The 24,255-nt window shown below is 40.1% G+C and overlaps 5 protein-coding genes across 7 annotated transcripts; 1 reads left to right on the forward strand and 4 right to left on the reverse strand.

Moving 5' to 3' along the window:
• Nucleotides 1-709: 709 nt before the first annotated feature.
• Nucleotides 710-1,859, reverse strand: LOC108808712 (uncharacterized). Its single transcript, XM_018580822.2, has one exon. The coding sequence runs from the start codon at nucleotides 1,793-1,795 to the stop codon at nucleotides 800-802; it is 996 nt and encodes a 331-aa protein (XP_018436324.2). The 5' UTR covers nucleotides 1,796-1,859; the 3' UTR covers nucleotides 710-799.
• A 2,062-nt stretch (nucleotides 1,860-3,921) lies between these two features.
• On the forward strand, nucleotides 3,922-6,323 carry LOC108810089 (protein CYSTEINE-RICH TRANSMEMBRANE MODULE 6). The gene is made up of 3 exons (XM_018582220.2): nucleotides 3,922-4,080; nucleotides 4,207-4,345; nucleotides 6,090-6,323. The coding sequence occupies exons 1-3, from the start codon at nucleotides 4,050-4,052 to the stop codon at nucleotides 6,133-6,135; spliced, it is 216 nt and encodes a 71-aa protein (XP_018437722.2). The 5' UTR covers nucleotides 3,922-4,049; the 3' UTR covers nucleotides 6,136-6,323.
• Nucleotides 6,324-6,414: 91 nt separating this feature from the next.
• LOC108805974 (proteinaceous RNase P 1, chloroplastic/mitochondrial) lies at nucleotides 6,415-9,246 on the reverse strand. 3 transcript variants are annotated; one of them, XM_018577979.2, is made up of 8 exons: nucleotides 9,088-9,246; nucleotides 8,875-8,925; nucleotides 7,541-8,755; nucleotides 7,371-7,460; nucleotides 7,105-7,286; nucleotides 6,883-7,003; nucleotides 6,714-6,785; nucleotides 6,415-6,634 (listed from the first exon to the last, which is right to left on the reverse strand). In XM_018577979.2, exons 3-8 carry the CDS (start codon nucleotides 8,732-8,734, stop codon nucleotides 6,536-6,538), a joined length of 1,758 nt encoding a protein of 585 aa, XP_018433481.2. In that variant the 5' UTR covers nucleotides 8,735-8,755; nucleotides 8,875-8,925; nucleotides 9,088-9,246; the 3' UTR covers nucleotides 6,415-6,535. The 3 variants fall into 3 exon arrangements, with proteins under 3 accessions (XP_018433481.2, XP_018433482.2, XP_018433480.2); XM_018577980.2 differs by lacking the exon at nucleotides 8,875-8,925 and having other exon boundaries at nucleotides 7,541-8,723; nucleotides 9,088-9,239; XM_018577978.2 differs by lacking the exon at nucleotides 8,875-8,925 and having other exon boundaries at nucleotides 9,088-9,238.
• Nucleotides 9,247-14,842: 5,596 nt separating this feature from the next.
• On the reverse strand, nucleotides 14,843-16,256 carry LOC108811436 (uncharacterized). The gene is made up of 3 exons (XM_018583482.2): nucleotides 15,452-16,256; nucleotides 15,267-15,365; nucleotides 14,843-15,179 (listed from the first exon to the last, which is right to left on the reverse strand). Exons 1-3 carry the CDS (start codon nucleotides 16,118-16,120, stop codon nucleotides 15,015-15,017), a joined length of 933 nt encoding a protein of 310 aa, XP_018438984.1. The 5' UTR covers nucleotides 16,121-16,256; the 3' UTR covers nucleotides 14,843-15,014.
• Nucleotides 16,257-16,306: 50 nt separating this feature from the next.
• Nucleotides 16,307-23,935, reverse strand: LOC108811435 (COP1-interactive protein 1). The gene is made up of 8 exons (XM_056988970.1): nucleotides 23,776-23,935; nucleotides 21,914-22,062; nucleotides 18,654-21,696; nucleotides 17,805-18,274; nucleotides 17,457-17,699; nucleotides 17,217-17,372; nucleotides 16,925-17,077; nucleotides 16,307-16,771 (listed from the first exon to the last, which is right to left on the reverse strand). Exons 2-8 carry the CDS (start codon nucleotides 22,001-22,003, stop codon nucleotides 16,538-16,540), a joined length of 4,389 nt encoding a protein of 1,462 aa, XP_056844950.1. The 5' UTR covers nucleotides 22,004-22,062; nucleotides 23,776-23,935; the 3' UTR covers nucleotides 16,307-16,537.
• Nucleotides 23,936-24,255: the final 320 nt, after the last annotated feature.

The following is a 24,255-nucleotide window of genomic DNA, read 5'->3' on the forward strand; positions in this document are numbered from 1 at the left end:
CCCCCGTATTTAGATATATTTTTAATTATTCACCAAATGTTTTAATATTGCTAATTGGTACCCAGATGTTTTTTTTCTATCAGTTTTGTTCTGTAACGTCTCACATTCTTCTGCAAATTTAGCACTTTTCAATATGGTAAAGCTTTTTGTTCAGTAAGCAATGCATTGGTGCTCTATTAAAATCCATGAGCTTTTTGTTCAGTAAGCAATGCATTCAGTAACCATCAAGAAGTTAGTAGAAGAAGACGAAATAATGAAGTGGAGAGCAGTGTTACAAAAACAAAAATGAAGTGGAGAGCAGTAGCAACAGCGTACGGTATCGGAGTGCTGTTTGGATTGGTGATAGGACACACTGTGTTGCTTTGTTATAAGTTTGTTTGATTAAGAACAATGGTCAGAACAAGCTCAAAGGCATTTGAAGCCCTTGGCATTAGTTTGTTTCTGTTTCTGACAATGTTTTTGTCCTGTTTTTTTTTTTAATGTAATTTGATCTTAGAATTTGTATATGTGACTAGAAACATACTTCTATCATGTTCTGTGTTACTTTAAACTATTTTATGATAACAAAGGTGCTGAAACCACCAACTCTGTTACTTCAGTATCAAACAATGTAATGCAACTATGTTAAATACAATAAGAAACAAAAATAAATTTTTATTTGATTGACTATCGAATTAGTTTCTTACAAATTGTTTCAATCTCTTCCTCACTTTCCTACTACTCAGTCTACTCTACATACAATGATTTACTACAATCTATTGAATTCACCATAGACATTCTTTTGTTCAAGCTATGATCTTCACATCACTAACTTCATTGCCTTTGTAGATTCTCTTCTTAAGCCCTGACCGCATGTTCGTTGAGCTCTAACGGGGTTCTCGGTAGCAGACGACTCTTTACGTTCTCGTTCTCCGATCCTCTGTCTCCAAAGCTGGAGAAGGGCTATTGCAGCATTACAAATCGTACGGTCTTTGTGCTTTGTAATCCCCTGAAGCCTCTCAATCATCCTCCTTGGCTCATTAGGTTTTGGAGTGACGTTTATCTTCATGAGCAACGAGATAGCCTCTACGCAGCAAGACGCGTCTGCTTTGCCCGAGAGAATACCCTTAGCATTGGCCAAGTTAGCCGCTTTCTTGGCTGCTTCGAACAACTCCACCATCTCCTCTGTCTTAGGGTTTCTAGAATCGTTTGCTGGAACGTTCTTGCAAGCAGCGACTCTCCTCGGAGGAGGAATCAAGGTCTTGGTTGTAACCTTACCATCTTTGTCTTTAATGTCCCGTCTCGATTGAGGAGTAAGATCCGTGGCAGTAGTAACAGAGCAAATCTTGTGAGAATCTTGAAGTGATCTACATGGAGGCTTCTTCGTAACAGACTTGCAAGCAACGTTCGTCTTTGTCTCAGTCCTTACCAGAGCGAGAGTTTTGTGATCTTGTTTCTTGTCCGAAGGCGAAACCAACAGATCGGTCCTTGCCTTCTTCTTCGTTAAAGACCCGATCTTTGTCCCTTTCCTCTTCAGACGACCTGCGTCAAGACTGGCCGATTCGTCTGTTCCTTGCGAGTAGAGCGTCTTAAGCAAGGAAGTAAACAGAGATTGAGATACTTCTCGGATTCTAGGTTTTCGATGCCTTCTCAAAGTCTCGAGCTTGAAAATAGACTCGGAGAAGTAAAGAATATGTTTGACCGAGAGAGACATAGACTTCAACCGAATCAACAGATCGACGCATCGTTCGACTCCACCGGGGCTTCGAGTATCGTAAGTGCTCTTGATGGCAGCACCTATCAAATCCTTCATCATTCTTTTTTTTCTTTTCTTTTCTTTTCTTTCTTTGTTGATTTTCAGGTGGCTTAGGGTTTGTCGATGAATGATTAGCGAGAAGAAAAAATAAGGAACTAATGAAGAGTAGTGCTAGTGAACAATATATATAGTGCTAGTGTTGAGTCGCAGAAAAGGAAATAATGTAATTGCTTTGAACCCAAGCAACTTCGAATTTCCTTTTTCCAATTTTCTAGTTTTAGTTAGTAAGTGTAGTTTCGTCAATTGATCTTTTGGGTTTGTTAGGGTTACGACAGTTGTCAACGGAGTTGGGACTGATACTAATCTGATTTGGATGTCTGTAAAAAAAAGGTTAGGAGAGGATAATACTGAGTGTTACATTACCGACCCTAGAATTTTTATGTATTTTTAGTTTGTTTTGTTCTGACTCATATGAAAACAAAAGTTTCCAACTTTATCATAAACATAGATGATTCTGCTGTCTGCATTGTGATGGAATCACTTAATGGCGTACTTCTTTGATAAATAGTCTCTTTTAACTGTTTTTCATTGTTTTTTTCTAGTTTTTGTAGAGCCTGCAGTAACCAATTCTGCATAAGCATGGTTAACTTTCGTTATGGGAGATGTTATTTATCTGAGAGTAAAAGTTCAATCATGTTCGATATTCAGTCAATAATGGAGAACGTTTCAGCTAGTTGAGAACGACAGAGGTGCTTACTCTTGCCTTGCTAGAGATTTGATGATATATACTCTCAACCGACAGTTATAGCATACAACTGTTACCACTCTTATGCAACTGTTTGAAAGTATATACGTTTGAAGCATGCATACTTGATCATACCGGTATGTACGTACACCTTATACGTAATGTAGAAACAGAGAGATGAGAAAGCTTCTGAAATTAGTGATCTTAAAGAGTTGGCTCATAGATTCTCTTGTAGAGATTGGGCGATCTGGTTCTCAGATTAGGCCTTTGTTATGATGACCAAACCTCGGATCAATTCCACGATACTTGGACAGGTATAGTTGTTCATCCGAAAACTCGTTGCTGCAAGCATCTTTGGGCCAGAAACCTTAAAAAAAAAACACAAACAAAAAGATGGATAATGCTCTCCGTTCATTATTTTCATGCCGTGCTTGCATATTTTTCCTCTCTGCATAAATGGATCCTCAGTGATAAGTTGAAATGTTTATGAATATCTTTTAAGAAGTTATGAAACTTCATTCGATAAAAGTTGTAGGTACGTTTTGCTTTTGGGTTGAATTACATACCGCGTGATATTGAGAAGCATATTGATCGGTCGGTTCACCTAACAACCAAACTTGTTTATCTAACGTTCCTCTCCTCTAATTATCTTAGAAGTAGTTGCATTAATCAAACCACACAAACTTGCCTTTTCATTCCCCACTGAGATGAAAACCAATGAATAATTTCCCTTTTTATCACAAGAAAGAAATTCCATGTTCTTTTTGAAAAAAAAAAAAAAATTCATGTTACATCTTCAATATAAAGTTTAAGGATATAGTGTTTATTTATATTCTTTAACGGAAATGAAATTATTTAGTTGCAAACTTAAAGAAAATCTCAACTTTTTTTTTCTACTTATTTCCTATTTAAGGAATTTGCCCGCAAAATATTCTCAGCATAAATTTTGTTCATTTTATTTGTTTATTAGCAAATATAGTATGTAAGGTTTGTAGTTGTAAATATTCACTCTCTCTCTCTTTCTTCACATGTAAAGCCCATAGAGAAAGGACAAAACTTTTGCTTTGAGAAAAGAAAAATAAAACCCTTTATCAACAAAGGAATAAACCCATGTTAAATTTTATTCATTCATGTTGCCTATTTATTCAAAAGCTTCTGCATATCTCTTTTATACAAAGTAGAGTCAAATATGTGAATGACTTTCTTATTGAAAGTTTAATCAGTAAAAACAAATTAAAGGTGTTTCTTTCCGTGTAATTCATGACTTTCAAATTTGCTTAAGGTTGAAAACTATACTATATTTAATACGATTCAAACAAAAGAGGATGCTTCTCGCCCATTTCAATTTCCTTAGAATAAAGTTTGGTCACGTAAACAATTTAATGTTACCTTTCCCTCACGCGGTTCTTACTAGACCGACCTTTTCTTCTTTTCCTTCTTCCTCCCTAAGCTATATATGTGCCTGACCATGATCATTTGCAAATAACAATCTCATACACGTTTACAAACACCTTTGCATACGATTTCCCACTAACTTTTGAAAGAGAAACTTTTATTTGTTTTCGAAGAATGAGTCAATTCAGCCAAAACCAATCTGCAGGTTTGTTCTTCTTCACTTTTCTTACAAATTAAGCATCACATATGTCAACCGTCATGATTAATCGTATTTCTAGAGTTTTCTGGTTTTAAGCTAATGTTTAAACGTATGTTATGTATGTATGATTAGGAGCTTATCCTACGCCTCCAGTGTCTACTGGTCCCTACGTGGCACCACCTCCTGCCGGTTACCCAACGAACGACACGAGTCATGCCACGATGGCTCCGGTCGAGACAAAGTCTAAGGGTGATGGATTCTTGAAAGGCTGGTTAGTCCAACTTTTTCTTTTCTTCAAAAATGTTTAATTAATTAATTTTATTATAGCCCAACGTAATCCGGACAAGCGGGAAATCGGCCGATTCATACGTCAACAGAGGCTTGCGGTCCCGATCAGTACATACACTGATGACCTGTGCTAAAACATACATCAATTGAGATCTATTTTAAATTTCATACACGAACTAAAAAAAAATAGGCTAAATCATACATTGACTGTTTTTCTGTTAGTCAAACGTTTATAGATGATGACATGTCATTAACGGAATCTGATGTGTCGCTGAGCTGTCTTTTTACGATTTAAAATAATAATTATTTTAAAAAATATTTATTTCAAATCTGTTGCATGGGGGATTCGAACCCAGGTTGTCCCTGATATATACACTGACACTAAACAATTGTGTCAAACCAATTCATTCTTTATATTCACTGTGGTTTAATATATATCTCTGGTACATATTCGATTCTGATATTTTTTTTTGTTTCCATCTTCTCCAATTTTTGTCTACCATAAAAATTCATAGTGAATTCATATCAACAATTATATATATTTGATTATTTACATTATCTATTAATTATATAATATTTCTAAAATAATTTAATAAATATGAAGATATTAATAATAAATCAATTTAACTGTAAATTTAAATTTACTTTTAATTATAACAAAATCCATTAAGAAACATCTAACAAAATGTTGGTAATTTTTTAAAAACTAACTCTTTGATTTATTTCATAATTAGTAATATAACATATTATTTTAAATTAATTTAAAGATTAATAGCCCTAACAACATCTTGCATAAACTCACCCAATCACTAGTTTTAGCAATGGAAGTTTATGCAAGATGTTGTTAAGGCTATTATAATTTAAATACATTTTCATATATAATTTATACTTCTATTTTGATAAAATATATACTATACTTAAAATTTTATAAAATAGAATAGTATTTTAATTTTTTATTTTTATGATAAAAGTTTTAAATTAATTTATAATATATATTATATTATTAGTTACTAAATTAATTAATTTAAAACATATTTAAAATTTTAGTAAAATTTTGCTAGATTTTTTAAAACAGATTTTGATATTATTAAAAGTAAATTTAAAATTTACAATTAAATTAATTTGTTATTAATATATTCATATTTATTGACTTTTTTAGAAATATTATATAATTAATAGATAATGTAAATAATAAAATATATATAATTTTTGATATGAATTCATTATGAATTTTTATGGTAGATACAAATTGGAGAAGAAAGAAACAAGAAGAAATATTAGAATTGGATATTTAGAGATATATATTAAACCACAGAGAATATAAACAATGAATCGGTTTGTGACAATGGTTTAGGGTCAGTATATTTATCCGGGCCAATTCAAATCCCCCTGCAACAGATTTGAAATAAATATTTTTTTTAATACATCAGATTCCGTTAATGACATGTCATCATCTATAAACGTTTGACTAATAGAAAAACGGTCAATGCATGATTTAGCTTATTTTTATTAGTTCGTGTATGAAATTTAAAATAAATCTCAATTGATGTATGTTTTAGCACATGTCATCAGTGTAGGTACTGATCGGGACCGCAAGTCTCTGTTGACGTATGAATTGACCGATTTCCCCCGGACAAGCACGTTTGGTTAAACATCGAACCATAAATATTTTTTTTGTAAACTTCGAACCATAAATATTGATTACTCTTCTTTCCTTTTTAATGCAGTCTTGCGGCCATGTGTTGCTGTTGTGTCCTCGACGCCTGCTTCTGATTTCGGACGAGTTCACTGGTCTATTTGATGTTATTGTGAATGATTTATATTATGTTTTACTAAACCATGTTTAGGAGTCGATTAGTTTATATCGCATATGGATCTCCTTTCTTATTTATTAATTTTTTATTTATTAATCTATGGTTGTATTGTTGATTCTTTCATTTTAATAAATTGTTTTTCTTAGACACATCTGAATCATGCTTAGAATAATAATGACGTTATAATCCCTGTTTGGATTCAAAGTAAACAATGAAAATTATTGGGGCCAGACTGAAATATTTGAAAATTAATGATATAAATAATTATCGTCTGGTATTTTAATGAAACAACAATCTATTTCTAAAACAATCAATGTTGGTGTTGTTACAACAAGTTTGAACCCGAATCACAAAAAAGTTCAATGTGTTTGGGATCTTCTGGCACATAACCATTGTCTTGATGTCTGAAGATCATCTTCAACACTCATTGGGACATGCCATGTTCCATCTTCAGACTCCTGCACCAATCTATTATTAAGCAAAAATGCAAACAACAGTGTTTGTGTAAAATTTGAGTTTGTGTAAGCAGAAAGCGACCTGTATAATAATGGAGTATGGTGGTGGCATATGCAGTTTGAGTCCTTCCTCTCTTGACACAGAGATCCGAACCTGCAACATTGGAAACCAAATATAATCAAAAGATTATATATCTAATATACATAGTTGCATACTCAAAGACTATAGTGTTTTGTATATACATAGGTACCTGATGTTTCTCTTTCCACCTTGGGAAGAAACTAGTTCCCAGTAGCTGAAAGAGATGGTCTCTCATCTCATCGTTTGTCACTAATAAACACTTGCAACTTACAGCAGCGTATAGCCAATACCTGAAACACACAGCAACAAATTTGAATTTCACAGAGCCAATGGTTTATCAGTCTCTGGATCAATGCTTAGAACCTAAGAAGAAAAGCAAAAAAAAAAATACCAATCATCGTTTGAGCCAGGAGGAGTAGCATAGAGAGCACCGGCGTTTTTCCATTTCTCTAGCAATGCTCTGTTTTTAGGGTAAGTAGCTGGACCTCCCACTACACGGCTCCTGTGCAGGATCACAAGTGGTAACCTTTTCGATGGACTAATTTGTTGGAATCTTTGGACAACATTGTTAAGCTAGAGCAAGAGATGAAACCACATGAGTAATCAAGCAGGGATTTTGAGATTGACACTAGAAATGGAAGAAGAGCTCAAGATCACCTGGAAGAAGCTGAAACTTCGCTGGTTGACTAAACCCATGTTGGCTCCGTCTATGACTGCATCAAACGGTCCATGTCTCTCCAGCCATTCCTGTGACGAAACCATGTTTCAGCTTTTGCTTAATTGCTTTAGATAGTTTTACTACAATCCTCAAGAGGATAAACTGTTACCTGAAACTGATTAAAACTAGCTTTGACTTCCTTTTGACAAGCCAACCGAGTCAACGAAGCAGCGAAGTTTTCTGTCTCAACTGGATTGATATCGATACAAACAAGCTTCTCTCTGCAACACTTACACACACCGTTCTCATCCATCTCTGTCCTTGTCACATTCCATTTCCCAGTCCCGAGCCAACCCTGTCCATGCCACCCACCACCACCACTCACAACCCCATCCCTTATTTTCTTCACATCCCATTTCTCAGCTCCAGCTTCTGCAGCTGCTTCAGATTCAAACCACTCCTCAATCGCATCAAAAGTCGGTTTAGAAACCTGTCTCACCAAATCTCTCAACCGCTGCAACGTCTCGTAGACTTTCTCTGCGTTCTTTGTATCCATACTAACTTTCAAAAGAGCAGTAAGCTCAGGCTCCTCAGGGACTACTTCTGATTCAATCATATGCGCATCGACTTCATAGGCTTTCTCTGCATCACCTTTCCTACAGAAACCAAAAAGAGCTGGTCCGTACGATCTCAGCCTCGGTTGAATCCCAAAGGCTTTCATCTGTTTCACCATATCAAACGCCATCTCCGGGTCATCCTTCGCAACGGCGAGCCTAGCACCGTTTGTGAACGTAGCTTCGTTAGGAACTACTTTGTCAACAATCATCTGCTTAAATATATCAAAACCCCTACTAAGTCCTGGATTCGTAGAAGAAGAAGAAGAAGACTCTGTTTCTCCATCAGTCAACGAGCAGACATAGAGCAGCACGTTGTAATGGTACTGGCTGAGCTGCAAGCCGTTGCGTTTGGCCTCGTCGTACAAGCGAAGAGCTTCCACGACGTTACCGTTCCTAGAGCACATGTCTAGCTTCTGTTTCAGCATTGATTCGGGAGACTGCTGAATGGCTTTCTTCCTTGCTTTTCTTGATAAGTTCTCAGAAGTCGAAGCTGGTGGCTGTTTAGCAGCTTCGGGTATGGTGCAGAGATGTCTGTTGTGATCAACGAGAATACGCCGTTTGTCTCGAGTGCCTTTGACATGTAAGGAGCTATAGTGGTACCCACGAAATGGAGAAGAGCTAGGATGATGATGCGGGTGATGAAGAGATGGGGTACTGAGAATCAGTGCAAATAAAGGGCAACACGCCCGAGAAAGGGAAGGAGTAAAACAAGTTGCACGCAGCATAACTCTGAATCTGTTGTACATTCAATTTTCAATACAATTCATCTGGAAGAGACAGGGGAAACATAATCATGAAGGTATGAAGCACTTAACGAAGTTACAAGACATAGAAAAAAAGCTTATAAATGTTCAAAACATTATCAAGAAAAAGCTTTAATACCAACCAAAAATCGAAGATAATGGTCATGTACGGAACATTACAGTCTATCCAAGACCTAGTCCAAGAATAAAACTTGAGATAATGGTCATGTAGGAACGTGAGTTATCAGTCTAAAAAAAAGAGTATAACTACTGAGAAACAGCGGAACAAATCATTGGGTAATATCGTCGAACATGTTGTAGACAACTCAATAAGAATTTTGAGAGAAAGAACTTACTTGGTACTAGAGAGAGATAGAGACTTTATTTCTGGTGCGTAAGTGAGAATATATAAAAGAAGAAGACTTCTCTGGTCGACGCAGCGTCTCCTTCAGGTTTCACCATGGATTACAGACAAGGTTTAGCAGCTTGAAGATATAAGAGTTAGCCATGGAATGGGTTTTTGGATTTTACTTCCGACGACGTCGTTCAACAATATCTCCAGTTATATATTACTATCCACTGAAGGGGCCCAAAAGTTTAATTTTGGGCTTTAAAGAAGACATGGTTTCCTACTTGGGTTACAAACAATGCTAGTCTAGATAAAACCCAGACCGGGTCACGGTATCCGGTCCATTACAAACTTCTTAAGCATAAAACTAGGCAAGTAGTCGATAGAATGACATCAAATTTTCCATTTCAATGAAAGAGGCAACAAGAGTATGATGATAAGTTGGCAGTTCCCATGGCGTTTGTGCAGAAGAGACTCAGGTCTAAGAAGAACAATCGAAGTGGCTAAGAAGAGAAGATGAAGTGAAGTAAAGACTCTTGGTGAGAGAGAGTGTCTTAAAGTTATCTTATTAAAACTATGTCGTTTTGAGTATCGAGTCTTGTAAGCTACTTAATGGGCAAAGTTCCCTGAAGTTAGGTATCAAATAATTAATCAACAAAACTCTATCTTCTTATCCCCTTTTCTCTCTATCTCTCTCCCCTTTCTGTCACAACTCGATAAACCCTAATCGGGATTTATCATTGGTATCAGAGCCGAGTCATGCCTCCTAAGGATACTCACGCTGATCGTATTACCGCAGCCGAAGGACACATCAACGACATCACCAGCCTTCTTAACCAGATGATGAAAGACGCACGTGAAGCCTCTGAGGCGACGGAGCGGCGCTTTCTGGAGATGGAGAAGAGAGCTGAGGAGCGTCACCAGCAGTCTATGGCGGCGAAGGAGAAGCCAAGCGGCGAGGGTCAAAGGGTTATTACTAACCCAGAAAACCCTAGATCTCCCATCGGGGTTTCAGGTGAATCTCAGCGATCTACCGCCGAAGGACTTCCGTCTCAGGCGTTAGCATCACAGAAGGATAAGGGACTCCTCCAGGTGCCCGAAAAGGCGATCCCTTTCCGTTCTGTTGAGGTCAACACCCCAAGCTATCGAGCTGGATCTTCTGGGTTCTCACCGAACCAGAAGAACGAGACTCCACCAAAGAAGCTCGAGCTGCCGGAGTTTGAAGGGAAGAACCCAGATGACTGGATCTTCCGTGTTGAGAAGTGCTTCAAGGTGAACCAAACTGAGGAAGATGAGAAGCTGACAGAGGCGATGCCTTGTATGGTGGGTTGTGCTGTGACATGGCTGCGTGTTATACAAAGTCGTGATGAGTTACTGGATTGGCGAGATTTCAAAATGAAACTAAGGAAGAGGTTCAAACCAACTGGAGGAGGAACGGTTCTGAGTCAGATGCTTAGGCTGCGACAGACGGGGACCATTTCTGAATACCGTGAGCAGTTTGAGGAGCTGTCGGCAGAAGTGCCACACGTGACAAATGATGTGTTGGAAGAGATCTTCTTGCACGGGATGAAGCGAAGTCTGCGAGAGCAAGTAGTGAGGTTGAGGCCTTTGGGAATGGATGAGATAGTGGATATGGCAAAAATCATTGAGGAACAGGAGAACGAGAGAAGTGCCTATCGCTCTAGACCATTTCAAAGAACGAGCTCAGCTCCCGCTCTTGGGTCCAACCAGAGAAGTAGCAGTGCTAGTCCAGTGAAAAGCAGTGACCAGTCACCGGCGAGGAGATCACTGGACTCTCCCAGAGAGTCAAAGCCCTCAGACCAGAGACGGCCTTTCCAAAACCCGTGCAGACATTGTGGTGAGAGATACTTCACGGGACATAGGTGCAAATCATACCAGAAGTACCGTTGTCTGGATGTCGAAGAAGGTTCGGAGGAGGAAGAAGATGAGGAGGAACCCGAGGAGAAGTCAGCTCAGCAACCTTCGACGCACACTGAGCTACAAGTGCTATCCTTACAGTCGATGGTAGGGATCACCACAAAGAAGACGATGAAGCTGATCGGCACTGTAAAAGGGCTGAAGGTGGTGGTGCTTATCGATTCAGGAGCATCCTGCAATTTTATGGCGAAGAAACTGGTGGATCAACTCGCAGCAGAAGTGGCTCCCACTCAGGAGTTCGGAGTGGCGATTGGAGATGGGCGTGTGATCACCAGTAGCGGGAAGTGTGTCGGGATGAAGCTTGATTTGCAAGGCGTTGAGATTGAGGAGGAGTACTTGCTGTTTGAGTTGGGTAATATTGACATTGTGTTGGGGTACACGTGGCTTGAGAAGTTGGGAGAAACAAGGATCAACTGGGGTTTGCACATTATGAAATTCCAGGTGAAGGATCAGTGGGTGACTATTAGTGGCGACCCGTCTCTACTAAGAGCTGAGATCTCTCTGAACTCTATGGAGAAATTGTGCAAGCAGGATGAAGAGGTGATACTGCTGGAGTTACAAGCACTATTTGAGAATGAAAGTGAGCAGCAGCAAGAAGTAGTTCTGGGAACTGAGTTCAGGAAGATATTGCAGAAGTTTAAGTCGGTCTTCAACATGCCACAAGGGTTGCCTCCGAAGCGTTCTAGAGAGCATGCGATCACTCTCCAAGAAGGGACCTCCCCAATAAACATGAGACCGTACCGATACTCCCATCTGCAAAAGAATGAGATTGAGAAATTGGTTCAGGAGATGCTTCAAGCGGGGATTATTAAACCAAGCATAAGTCCATTTTCAAGTCCAGTGCTCCTGGTTAAGAAGAAAGATGGAGGGTTCCGGTTCTGCGTGGATTACAGGGCAGTTAACAAGAGTACCATACCAGACCGTTATCCCATTCCCGTGATCGAGGAGCTTCTTGACGAGTTGGCTGGCGCAACGAGGTTCTCCAAACTTGATCTGAAGTCCGGTTATCATCAGATTCGAGTGAAGGAGAGCGACATAGGGAAGACGGCGTTTAAGACTCATGAGGGCCACTATGAGTTCTTAGTGATGCCATTTGGACTCACTAACGCGCCGGCGACCTTTCAGTCGGTGATGAACGATATCTTCAGACCCTTCTTGAGGAAGTTTGTGTTGGTCTTCTTCGACGACATCCTGATATATAGTCGTGGGGAGAAGGAGCACCAGGAGCATCTGAAGATTGTCCTGCAGGTTCTTAAGGATCACAGTTTCTACGCCAATGAGAAGAAGTGTGCGTTTGCACAAAAGAAGGTTGCTTACTTGGGGCATATCATTTCCGGTGAGGGTGTAGCTGCTGATCCAGAGAAGGTAGAAGCTATGAAGAAGTGGCCTCAACCTAAGAACGTCACTGCTTTGCGTGGATTTCTGGGACTCACGGGATACTACCGGAGGTTCGTGGAAGGTTATGGCAAGGTGGCGAGGCCGCTTACTGAGTTGCTAAAGAAGGATGGTTTTTGTTGGACTGATATAGCGCACAAGGCGTTTGAGGAGTTGAAGTCAGCGATGTGCAATCTACCCGTCTTGACTCTTCCAGATTTCAAGAAGCCTTTTGTGATTGAAACTGACGCTTCGGGAACGGGTATTGGAGCTGTACTCTCACAAGGGAATCGACCTATAGCCTTTATCAGCAAAGGGTTCTCCAGTAAGGGAAGAGTTAAGTCTGTCTATGAGCGTGAGTTGCTTGCGATTGTGTTTGCAGTGACGAAGTGGAGACACTACCTGACGGGGCAGCAGTTCACCATCAGGACAGATCAGAAAAGTCTGAGGCACTTGCTGGAGCAGAGAGCTGTATCAGTTGAGCAGCAGAAATGGGCTTCAAAGCTGTTGGGATTGAACTACACCATTGAGTACAAACCGGGAAAGGAAAACCGAGTGGCTGATGCGTTGTCTAGACGTGTGGAAGTGGCAGAGAAGTCAGAGAAGTTCTTGGAGTTTCAACTTACTGCTCCCTTGTCAATTGACATGGATGAGTTGGCGCTGCAAGTGGAGAAAGATGAGTCGTTGCAGGCCATCATTCAGGGGTTGCAACAAGGGGACACCGGTTTCGACAACTACAAATTTGTGAATGGGGTGTTGTTCAAAGACAGGCGCTTAGTGATTCCTTCCAAGTCACCTTTCATTCCGGCGTTGATGAGCCAATTCCATGATAGTGCTATAGGAGGACATGAAGGGGTCCTCAAAACCTTCAAACGAATGGCTAGAGAGGTGTACTGGAAAGGAATGAAAGGCGACATCACTGAGTTCATTAAGGCATGTGGAGTGTGTCAGCAAAACAAGTACTCCACACTCTCACCTGCGGGTCTGCTCTCACCTCTACCGATTCCAGAGCAGGTTTGGTCTGATATCAGTTTGGACTTCGTTGAAGGACTTCCCATCTCAAAGGGGTTTGATGTGATACTAGTGGTAGTAGATCGTTTAACCAAGTATGCGCATTTCATTCCTCTACGTCACCCGTTTACAGCAAAATCAGTTGCAGATGTGTTCGTGAAGGAAGTGATCAAACTGCACGGGTTTCCTGAGACGATGGTGTCGGATCGCGACAAGGTATTCTTGAGTAACTTCTGGTCGTCGCTTTTCCAGAGTCAAGGCACAGCGTTACACAAGAGTACTGCGTATCATCCGCAGTCAGACGGCCAGACGGAAGTGGTGAATAGATGTCTAGAGGCTTATCTGAGATGCTTCGCAGGTCGCAAGCCATCTTCGTGGAGTCAGTGGTTGCCGTGGGCTGAGTACTGGTACAACACATCCTTCCACTCATCCACTAACACCACTCCCTTCCGTGCTTTATATGGTCGGGACCCGCCGAGACTGCTGCGTTTTGGAGATGTGCCATCGGCTAATGCAGAGGTGGAAGGAATGTTGCAGAGTAGAGATGCATTGCTCCACGAACTGCGTGACAACTTAGCAGTGGCTCAGGCAAGGATGCAAACAGCTGCAAATAAGAAACGCAGAGATGTAGAGTTCGAAGTGGGAGACCGGGTCTACCTGAAGCTGAGACCATACAGACAGATGACGGTGGCAGTTCGTCGATTCGAGAAGTTAGCGCCACGTTACTTTGGTCCTTATCTAATTGAGAAGCGTATTGGACGGGTAGCCTATAAGCTGAAGTTGCCTGCCAATAGTCAGATACATCCCGTGTTCCATGTTTCGCTGTTGAAGAAGGCTGTGGAACCTCATACTAAGGTTCAGGAGCTCCCTTTAGTCCTGTCATCGTCGTTGGAATGGAACACTGAGCCTGAAGAGTTGTTGGAGATCAGGAAATCGAGTTCAGATAAGCAGGCGGAGGTGTTGGTTAAATGGAGAGGACTTCCTGATTTTGAGAGTACGTGGGAACCATTAAAGAAGTTGGCTGAGCAGTATCCAAACTTCCAGCTTGAGGACAAGCTGAGTCTTCTTCGGAGGGGTATTGATAAGTTGGCAGTTCCCATGGCGTTTGTGCAGAAGAGACTCAGGTCTAAGAAGAACAATCGAAGTGGCTAAGAAGAGAAGATGAAGTGAAGTAAAGACTCTTGGTGAGAGAGAGTGTCTTAAAGTTATCTTATTAAAACTATGTCGTTTTGAGTATCGAGTCTTGTAAGCTACTTAATGGGCAAAGTTCCCTGAAGTTAGGTATCAAATAATTAATCAACAAAACTCTATCTTCTTATCCCCTTTTCTCTCTATCTCTCTCCCCTTTCTGTCACAACTCGATAAACCCTAATCGGGATTTATCATATGACAATGGAACAATGTGTTATATCTACTAGTACTAGTATCTAGGAGAGAGCTTATACAAAGAACAAAACAATGGCGTATGAAACAATGTGTATAGAGCTAGTATCTGCAAGCACGAAACAGTGTGTGCGTATGCTTTATCTACAGAACCTATGTGAATGATTTGCACCATGAGAGAGATCCTTCCTTCCACTTGTAGTGATGATTGGTGATCAAACCATGTCTCTACAAGAGCTTGTAGTAGCAGTCTCGGCCAGAGAAGAGAGTTCGGTAGTTTCTTCCACAAGGACAGTTGATCTCAACAACAAACGCCTCGCCCACTCTGTCCACTTTCACGCCTTCTTTATACGCTTTCTCTTGCTCCTCCTCCTCTTGCGACTCATCTTCTTCCTGCTCACCAACAATCATTGTACAATAGCAAAGGACTTTAATTCACAAGATTATAAGAGTATAAAGCGTGTTGATTGGATTCGAAACCTTAGGACAGTCGTCTTGCTTCACAGCTTCACCGTAGTGTAAGAGCTTGTTACACCACTGATCCAATTCACGAACTCCATCCTTGATCACATACAGCATCTGATGATCAAAATTCAACACAAACAATTAAGTATATCACAATCCCTATAACCGCCGCAACAGATTCTCAACAAATAACAGGTAACCTTATTGGCCTCAGAGGTTTCTCGATTCGCGAAAATTGCTTCATCAACCGCAGTGGAGCGAGAAGAAGAGCCGAGAAGCGCCATCGAAGGTGGTGCCGGCGAAAGATCGGAGACCGACCTCCGGAACACCGGTTTGCGTGGCCGCGGCGGCAGAGAAGAGACGATGTTACCCGACGACGGTGCTGTTTCTTGAGCAACGCCGCGGCGACGAGTATAACCGGTGGAAGCAAACGTATCGGAGAGAGATCTCTGGTAGACCGGAGTCGGACGGACTCGCGTCGGGTTGCAATCCGGAGGAAGCGGGACCTTCTTATACCCCAGGCGGTTAGACATCTCTTCTTCTTCGTCTTCTTCCTTAGTCTCCGGCGGGGAGAGGAACAGCTTCTTGCGCCTCGGCTCGTCGGCTTCTTTCGGCTCCGGTGAGGGGCGTTTCACGGGGCTCGTGGTGGCGAAGGCGGTGGAGGAAGAGGAGAAAGATCCGTGAGATGGGAACTGCGGAGGAGAGGAGTTCGCGCGGCGGCGATCTGAGGAGTTGTTTCCGAAGCTGTTGATGCGGAGGAGGGAGAGGTCGATGGGAGTGTTATCTTCCTCGGGATGATGATCGTAGGTGTAATCCGCTTCTTGGGAGGGGTTGATTAGAGTATCCGCCATGTTTAGAGTCAGAGTCATCTTCTCTTCTTGTTCAATGCGAATGCGAATGCGAAAGCGAAATTGAGGAAGAAGACGTTCGTTCACTGGAGTGCTTTATATAGGCAACGTGTATCGAGCGAACCGGATTTGATTTAAACCAATCGGTTTAATTGGATTATGTAGAACCGGTTTTCTTTCCGGGACAAACGTAGATACAGATGAAAATTTTCAAATAACTTCACCTTCATTTAATTTTAAGAGTATCAGAACATTGCTTGACCAACAAGCCACCAAAAAAAAGAACCACAAACAATCTGCAGAGAGAAGCAAAGCTTCCCAAATTCTGCTAAACATTACATCTCTCATGAAGCTTCTGAGAGATTTTTTATCAAAATTAAAAAAAAAACAAATAAAGGGAGAGATCTTCACATATGAACATCACACCAAACAAGAACACTAGTACTTTTTCCCAAGAATTATACCGATGATAACGGAGATCAGAGCTACTCCAGCGATAATCTTCACTGTCATGAGATGAGAAGTTGTAGCCGTCTGAGTAGCAGTAACGTTGCTCGAAGAAGAAGATGAAGGAGATGCCTCTGACTTCTTCTTGCTCGTACGTTTCGTTGGAGATGAAAAGGACAAGTCAACGTCTCGAGATTTGATAACTACATCCTTTGCCTCCGTTTCCTGCAAGTTTTGGTTTTCGACAATATAAGCAATAGTTCAGTATGATGTTTACGGATCTTTTATGTCATTTTCTCCTAGATAATATGATATATACATTGATTTTATATACGTTATCAGTCAAACAAAGCTAAGCGCGGCGAAATTATGACTAACCTTAGCTTTAGCATCCGCGAGCTGCACTTTCTGTTCAAGATCTTTGACCATCGATTCAAATTCAGTGACTGCCTTTTTCTTAGTTTCAATCTCTTCTTGTGATTGCTTTAGTGCAGCCTCCAGCTCTGAATGCTTCTGGGAGTGTGCTTGTTTCTGTTTTCATGGAAAACATATCAGAGTTAATGACATAACGATGGAAGAAAGATACTTTTTTATTTTTTCCTGAATCAGTTTCAAGAGTTCTAACGAATCCCAAAGCTTATCTGAGAAATGTAGAAGTCAAAACACTAACCTGTTCAGCAATAGAACTCTGAGCTGCTTGAAGCTCTTTCTGAAGCTGAAGTACTTTCTCATTGAGCACATCGCGGTCACTAGCGATATGTTCGTCTTCCTGTAGCTTTGAGGTCAGTTCGGCCACTTTTACAGACGCAGCCGTTGCATTTTCGACCTGCAGAAACATTAAACCGGTACTGTTATACATAGATCCTATCAAAACAGTTGTACTTCCCTCGGTTTGAGATGAGTGCATTACCTCTTCTTTCAACTGAGCTTCGAATTTTTTCAAAGTCTTTTCAAGTTCTTCAACATGTGCTTCTAAAACAGATTTTTCAGCAGCCACAGTCTTGAGCTTCTCAATTTCAGACACCAAAGTATCAGCTTTAGACCTCTCTAAGGTTACTTGTCCTTCAAGCTTTTCAATAACTGCTTGGAGCTCAACCTTAGTACTTTGGAATATCTCATTGACTTGGTTGTTCTCCTCGGTGAGGGAAGAAACCTGCAATACAATAAATTGGGGTTGTTTTCTTAAAGCTTGTAGTAAACAAGAAAACTGTATCACTGTCGATGGTAAAAAGAACATATTTAGATCCAGGGTATTTACCTGTGACTGCAATTTCTCCCCTTCAGATGTAAACTGCTTTATTAGATCTTCTGTGGCTGTCTTTGAAGCTTGCAGATCTTTGTTTGTTTGCTCACTCTCAGCCTCTAGAGCAGAGAGCTTTGTCTGCAACTCGTTGGTCTCTGATCCATGAGTGGCTAGTTCCTGGTTCAGCTTTAAATTTACCTCCGCCAGATCCTCATTTTCTTTCTCAAGCCCATGGCATTTGACACTTAGCTCTTCAATAGTAGATTCAAGATTCTTCAATTTAGAAAGAGACTCTTCAAGCTCAACTTTTCTAGTATCTGCAACTCCTGATACTTCATGAGCCAGCCTTTTGTGCTCCTGGATCTCATTTTCATGCGTTTTGAGCTTCTCAACTAAGTCCTTATGTTCTGCTTCTTTCTGGTTAAACCTTTCAACTGCCTCTTCCACCTGTTTCATTGCAGCTTCCTTCTCGGTAGAACTAGAGCCTAGTAACACTTCAAGCTCTTGAATTTTGATCTTGAGTTGGTTGTTCGTCTCTGCTAGTAGTTCATTCTCTGATGATGACTGGGAGGCTTTTTCTTGTGCCTGATCAAACTCGTGCTTGAGTTTATCATTAACGGTTAGAGCCTCTTCAATAGTAGATTCAAGATTCTTCAATTTAGAAAGAGCCTCTTCAAGCTCAACCTTTCTAGTATCCGCAACTCCTGATGCTTCATGAGCCAGCCTTTTTGTGCTCCTGGATCTCGTTTTCATGCGTTTTGAGCTTCTCAACTAAGTCCTTATGTTCTGCTTCTTTCTGGTTAAACTTTTCAACTGCTTCTTCCACCTGTTTCATTGCAGTTTCCTTTTCGACAGAACTAGAACCTAGTAACCCTTCCAGCTCTTGAATTTTGACCTTGAGTTGGTTGTTCGTCTCTGCTAGTAGTTCATTCTCTGATGATGACTGGGAGGCTTTTTCTTGTGCCTGATCAAACTCGTGCTTGAGTTTATCATTAACGGTTAGAGCCTCTTCAATAGTAGATTCAAGATTCTTCAATTTAGAAAGAGCCTCTTCAAGCTCAACCTTTCTAGTATCCGCAACTCCTGATGCTTCGTGAGCCAGCCTCTTGTGCTCCTGGATCTCATTTTCACGCGTTTTGAGCTTCTCAGCTAAGTCCTTATGTTCTGCCTCTTTCTGGTTAAACCTTTCAACTGCCTCTTGCACCTGTTTCATTGCAGTTTCCTTTTCGACAGAACTAAAACCTAGTAACCCTTCCAGCTCTTGAATTTTGATCTTGAGTTGGTTGTTTGTCTCTGCTAGTAGTTCATTCTCTGATGATGACTGAGAAGATCTTTCTTGTGCCTGATCAAACTCTTGTTTGAGTTTATCATTAACGGTTTCTGCAGCAGCGAGTTTTTCCAAAGCCTGATCAAATTCTTCTTTTAAAGAAGAGTATTTGCCAGATGCTACAGCCAACTGCTCTTCATATGATTTTATTCTCTCCTCGAGCTCTTTCAGTTTCTCCGTTAAGAAATTGGCCTCTGAATCTCTGCTAGTGAAATCCTCCATGGCCTTTTGAATTTTCTGCTCCGAGTCTTTACTTAAAGACTGATGCAAAGCTTCAAGTTCAATGCTTTTCTTCAAAGCTTCATCAATTTCTCTTCCTTTATGCTCAAGACTCTCTTCAGCAGATTTAAGTTTCTCCATCACTTCACTTTCCCGTAAGCCCGCAGCTTTAAGATCGTTTTCAATGCCCTCCAGTTTTCCTTGTGTGACACCCAATTCATTTCTGAGACTTTCTAACAGATTCTCAGACTCACTGATCTTCGTGCTGTACTCATTCACTTTATCTTCTAATGTCTTTTTCTCACCCATCACAGCGTTTAGATTTTCGGTCAGTACTCTCTCGTTCTCAGTTGCGATGTTTAAAGCAGCTTCAAGGCTCGAACTTTTCACTTGGAATGCCTCTAGTGTGGACTGAAGCTCAGCCACCTGACCCAAGTGACCTTTGGACTCTGCTTCAGTTTCCCCACACTTCTTTTCTAGCGAGCTAACCTGCTCCTCAAGTTCCTGAATTTTGCTTTTTCCTGTCTGGAGTAAAAGCTCTAGGTCTTTCAATCTTCCTTCTGCGTCTTCATGTTTGGACTGTGATGTTTGACACAGAGATTCTAGTTCAATGCTGCGCTGGTGAGTCGTGTTAGCACGGTCTTCATGCTCTGCACCCTTCTGCAAAGCGATTCTCAAATCTTCTTCAAGCTCTGAATTTCTGGATGATGTTTGGTTCAGAGAAGATTCCAATTCGGATACTTTTTCTTTGTATTCCTGCATCTGAGTGGTCGCTTGTTTTTTCTCTTCCTCGGCAACTTCAACAGCGGATTTTAGTTCAGATACTTTCTCAGAGAGTTCTTTCACTTCCTGTTCCGCCTCACCGCTTTTCAGTTGCAACAGGTTCAGTTGCTGCTGTAGCTCCCCGTTCTTTTCTTCAGCTGCAGTGAACTGTGTCTCCAGCCCTTTGATCTGTGCTTTTGCTTCCTCTGCTGCTTGACTAGAGGACCGAACAACTTCCTCAAGCTCAAGATTCTTCTGAGTAGCAGCTGCTGCTACAGATCCAGTTTCATTGTGAACCTCCTCCAGCGATTTCAGTTTCTGCTCAAGTTCAGATTTGTTTGACAAAGCTTGAGACAGAAGAGCATCTGTTTTGGTGAAATTCTCCTCTGATGTCTTCAGTTTCTCTTCTAGTTCACCACAAACCTCTTTTACTTTCACTGCATTACTTGTTACCTGTGCTACATCTGCTTCAAGGGCTTCTTTTTCTTTCAACAATTCGGCCAACTTCTCATTTGCAGTTCTCAGCTTCTCTTCCTGGTCTTTCGACAAGGATTCCAGAAGTTCTTTCTCTTTGAGTTCTTCCACTAGCTTTACATTAATACCTTCCTGTTCAGAAAGCTTAGCTTGGAGATCTTTGTTCTGAGCAACCAAATCATTAAGAACCAATAACTCTTCCTTGAATCGAGATTCAGAAGCTTTCTTCTGCTCAAGCTCCTGAGTCAGTTCATCAATGAGGGCTTCCGTGGAAGACACTTTTTGTTCTGTCTCCAACAAACGAGATTTTGAAAGTGCCAATTCCTCTTGCACAGCAGCTAATTCTTCAGCACTACTCTTTAAGGCCGCTTCAACTTTTTCGTTTTCAGAAATCTTATTATTCAGCTCCTTGATTTCTTGTTGCAAGGACGCCATTTTTTCCTCCATTTCCTTGGCACTCACTTTCGTCGATTCAAGCAACTGTGCAAATTCCAAAGCCTTCCGAGTCTCAGAGTCAGCATGAGAAGCGCTTTGCTTATGCAGCTCTTCGAATTTCTGAGCCTCTTCAGATGAACGTTTTAGCCCCTCATCCAACTCTATCAACTTCTTTCGTGAGTTCTCGAGTTCTAGGCCCAGTGCATGAAAAGCTTCCTTAACTTCAGTTAGTTCCTTGTCTTTGGCATCATGGGACTGCAAAGCATCTTCCAAGGACTTCAACTGAGAGCTGTATCTTTCTTCTCCTTCAACAATCTTCTCTTGCTGCTTCTTTTGGGCAGCTTCGAGCTCTACCTGTTTCTTTTCCGTTTCTTCTAACTTCTCTTTCGCAGACAAGAGCTCATCCTTCAAGTGGGTATTCTCGGATTCATACCGTTTCAGTTCCCCTGCTACCCTTTCCAATTCGACCTCTAGTTCCTTCGCCTTCTCTTGTGATTCATGTAGTTCTCTATCTGAACCACCCGAGCTTCTTTGAACTGAGACTTGCGTTTGATCTTGAACAGGAATATTCTCTGCTTTCTCAGCATCATCCTTGGCATCAAAAGCTTCCTTCTCAACTTTTATGAATTCTCCATCAAATGTTGTATCTTCTTCTTCTTTCCCTTCCTTTGTCACATCTCCATTCACAGCCTGAAATAGATCGACAAATACAATTAAATCTTCCACAACATTCTTACATCTTTGGTGTTAGTAAGAAATTTCATAGACACGGTAGTTTCAAATTTCAATACGCAGAATTAAGTAAAATCTTATGCAAGGCTTGCATCGATTTACAGAAGGAAAACTTCATTATAGCCATGAGCAAACATATATAATTCTGCGAAACCGAACACTCGATGATCATTACCTTGACGGAAACATCAACTGTCTTAAGGTCAACAGCATCGCCTTTCACTACAGGGACCTCAGAGCTGGCTACTTGAGTTGCATCCTCCATGATGTGATCTAGCAATTCTGATTGCTTAAGTTCTGCAGAATATCAGAAAGGTCTCTCGCCTGAAAAGAGAATGGAAGGTGTTATACTGCTACTTATATCAGATTAGGAGTTCTTTACACAAATAAATAAAATAAAATAATTCAAACAGTAGCTTGCAAGAAAGAGAGAGCCAGTTTCCAGAATCCATAGTTTAGATAGAAAACAAACAAGATAAGATATTTATTGTAACAGTCAACAGAAATACATCATCTCTCTTTACAACTATTTGAAATACCAATTCAATAGTACAAGATTTCTAATTTCTTTTAGTTTTATTATCATACAAGAAATGACTTATTGTAGATCATAAAGGTAAATCCAAAACAATCAGGAGAGGACAAATATCAATAGGTACTATGGGCTGTGGCATGTGATGTGATCAGAGCGTGAATCTGTTTTAACACCAACCAATCTCCACCACGATACAAATGAATAAGGTATGCTTATTATATTAATAAAAGCCTTACCAAACAAAATTAAGTAAGGTGTGAAGTACCCACCAAACCAGCAACATCACCGTTTCTTTCTTTTTGTAAAGAAAAACGCTTTGATGTGTTAGACAAGGAAAAAAAAGGATCCAAGATAATTACTACAAAGAAAAATTAAAAAAAAAAAAGAAGCCAAAACAACTTATTCTATAAAATATAAAAATGAATATATTATAGGGAAAAAAGAAAGAATCATAAGGTACGCCGACCAGATGGAGCGGTGACTCATGGGACATTATTTTATAACAAGAAAACAAATAACTCATTTGTATTCTATAACTTTTGTAACGTTCCGATTTTTTCAAGAAGTTGATCATAATAACCAAAGGAAAAACATTCAAGTAAAGATCATAAGGTGGAAGAAGACTAAACCAGAAATGGTTTCTAATGGATCAAAAACATCTTTTTCGCTTGTTACAAACTCTTAACTAAAAGCTTCATTTTCAATCTTATTGTATTAAAACCAAATAATATTCGACCCCCAGAGGAATTTTTTTTCCTAATCTTCAATAAGTTTTTAATTGATTTGTCAACTTAATTCGTCTACTCATTGCCTATATTGACAGAGACATATCTCTCTGTAGTGGCAACTAACGAGCCTCCTTTTTAGTCAAAAGTTGTAAAAGCTTAACACACAGAGAGGAAAGTTTCAAAACAAGCTGTAGTATGATCAGGTAATTAAAAAGATGATTAGTATACTACTTTTCACCAGACGAACCTACCACTACTACATGTATATTCTAATAAATTCATATTCGTATCAACATTCAACGATTACTTCACCCTTTATTTTTTAACCATAATCAAAAGAGTTTAAACAGATATTTCAGCGTTTAGTCTCAAATTAAACGCTCAATTCAATTTCATGAGAATCTCAAAAAGCCAAACCAGGACAAAAACAATTAATCCGTTCCACAACAAAACAGAGATCCTGAGATTGAACAGTACTAGTACTACAAAACGATCCGATCCATCTCTACCGTAAACGATTTCGATCTTCATAGATCTAAACACAGAGAGAGAGATACATGACTTGGATCGATCAATTTTCAGAATCAAACAAACCGATAGGGAACAGTAAGTAAGAACTAAGCAGACGAAGAGTCGGCCAAGTCATTCATTCAAACCACAGATTTAAAAAAAAAAAAATCAAGGATCTGAAGCCGAGTAAAATGAAGATCACGACGGAGGACAACGTTATAGAACTAAGACGATTCATTCATCAAATAGTTTAGAAGAGCTTACCCAAATCTGGAGATGCTACTTCGAATCGAGTTTTTAGTTTCGCAGATGGTAAGAGAAAACAAAAATAATTGCAGGAAGAAAGTAGATGATGACGAAGAAATGCAAATAAGGTGTGTGAGAGAGAGGGAATCTTTTAGGGTTTATAAAGTGGAGACTGGAGAGTGTGGGACCTTTTTTCATACTATTTCTTTTTTGAATGACAAATCTGGCGGACGAGGAGACCGTCTCTATCTTTTTTACTTTTATTTCTCATTCGGCCCCTTTACTTTCTGTCATTATCATTCTTACCCAGAATTAGGCACAAACCTTATTTATTAGTACCAGTTTTCTTTTTATTAATGACTAAATTTTTTTAAAATTTTATTTGAAGTCATGGTTAAAGTAGATTGAGATCAGCGAAAAAAGAGAAAATAAAATAAATTCATTGATTACCAACAGATTTAGTGCCTAAAATGTGTGTTCTTTTTAAAGCAAAAGATC

The sequence above is a fragment of the Raphanus sativus genome, chromosome 6, assembly GCF_000801105.2.
Source record: "Raphanus sativus cultivar WK10039 chromosome 6, ASM80110v3, whole genome shotgun sequence".
NCBI lineage: Eukaryota > Viridiplantae > Streptophyta > Magnoliopsida > Brassicales > Brassicaceae > Raphanus > Raphanus sativus.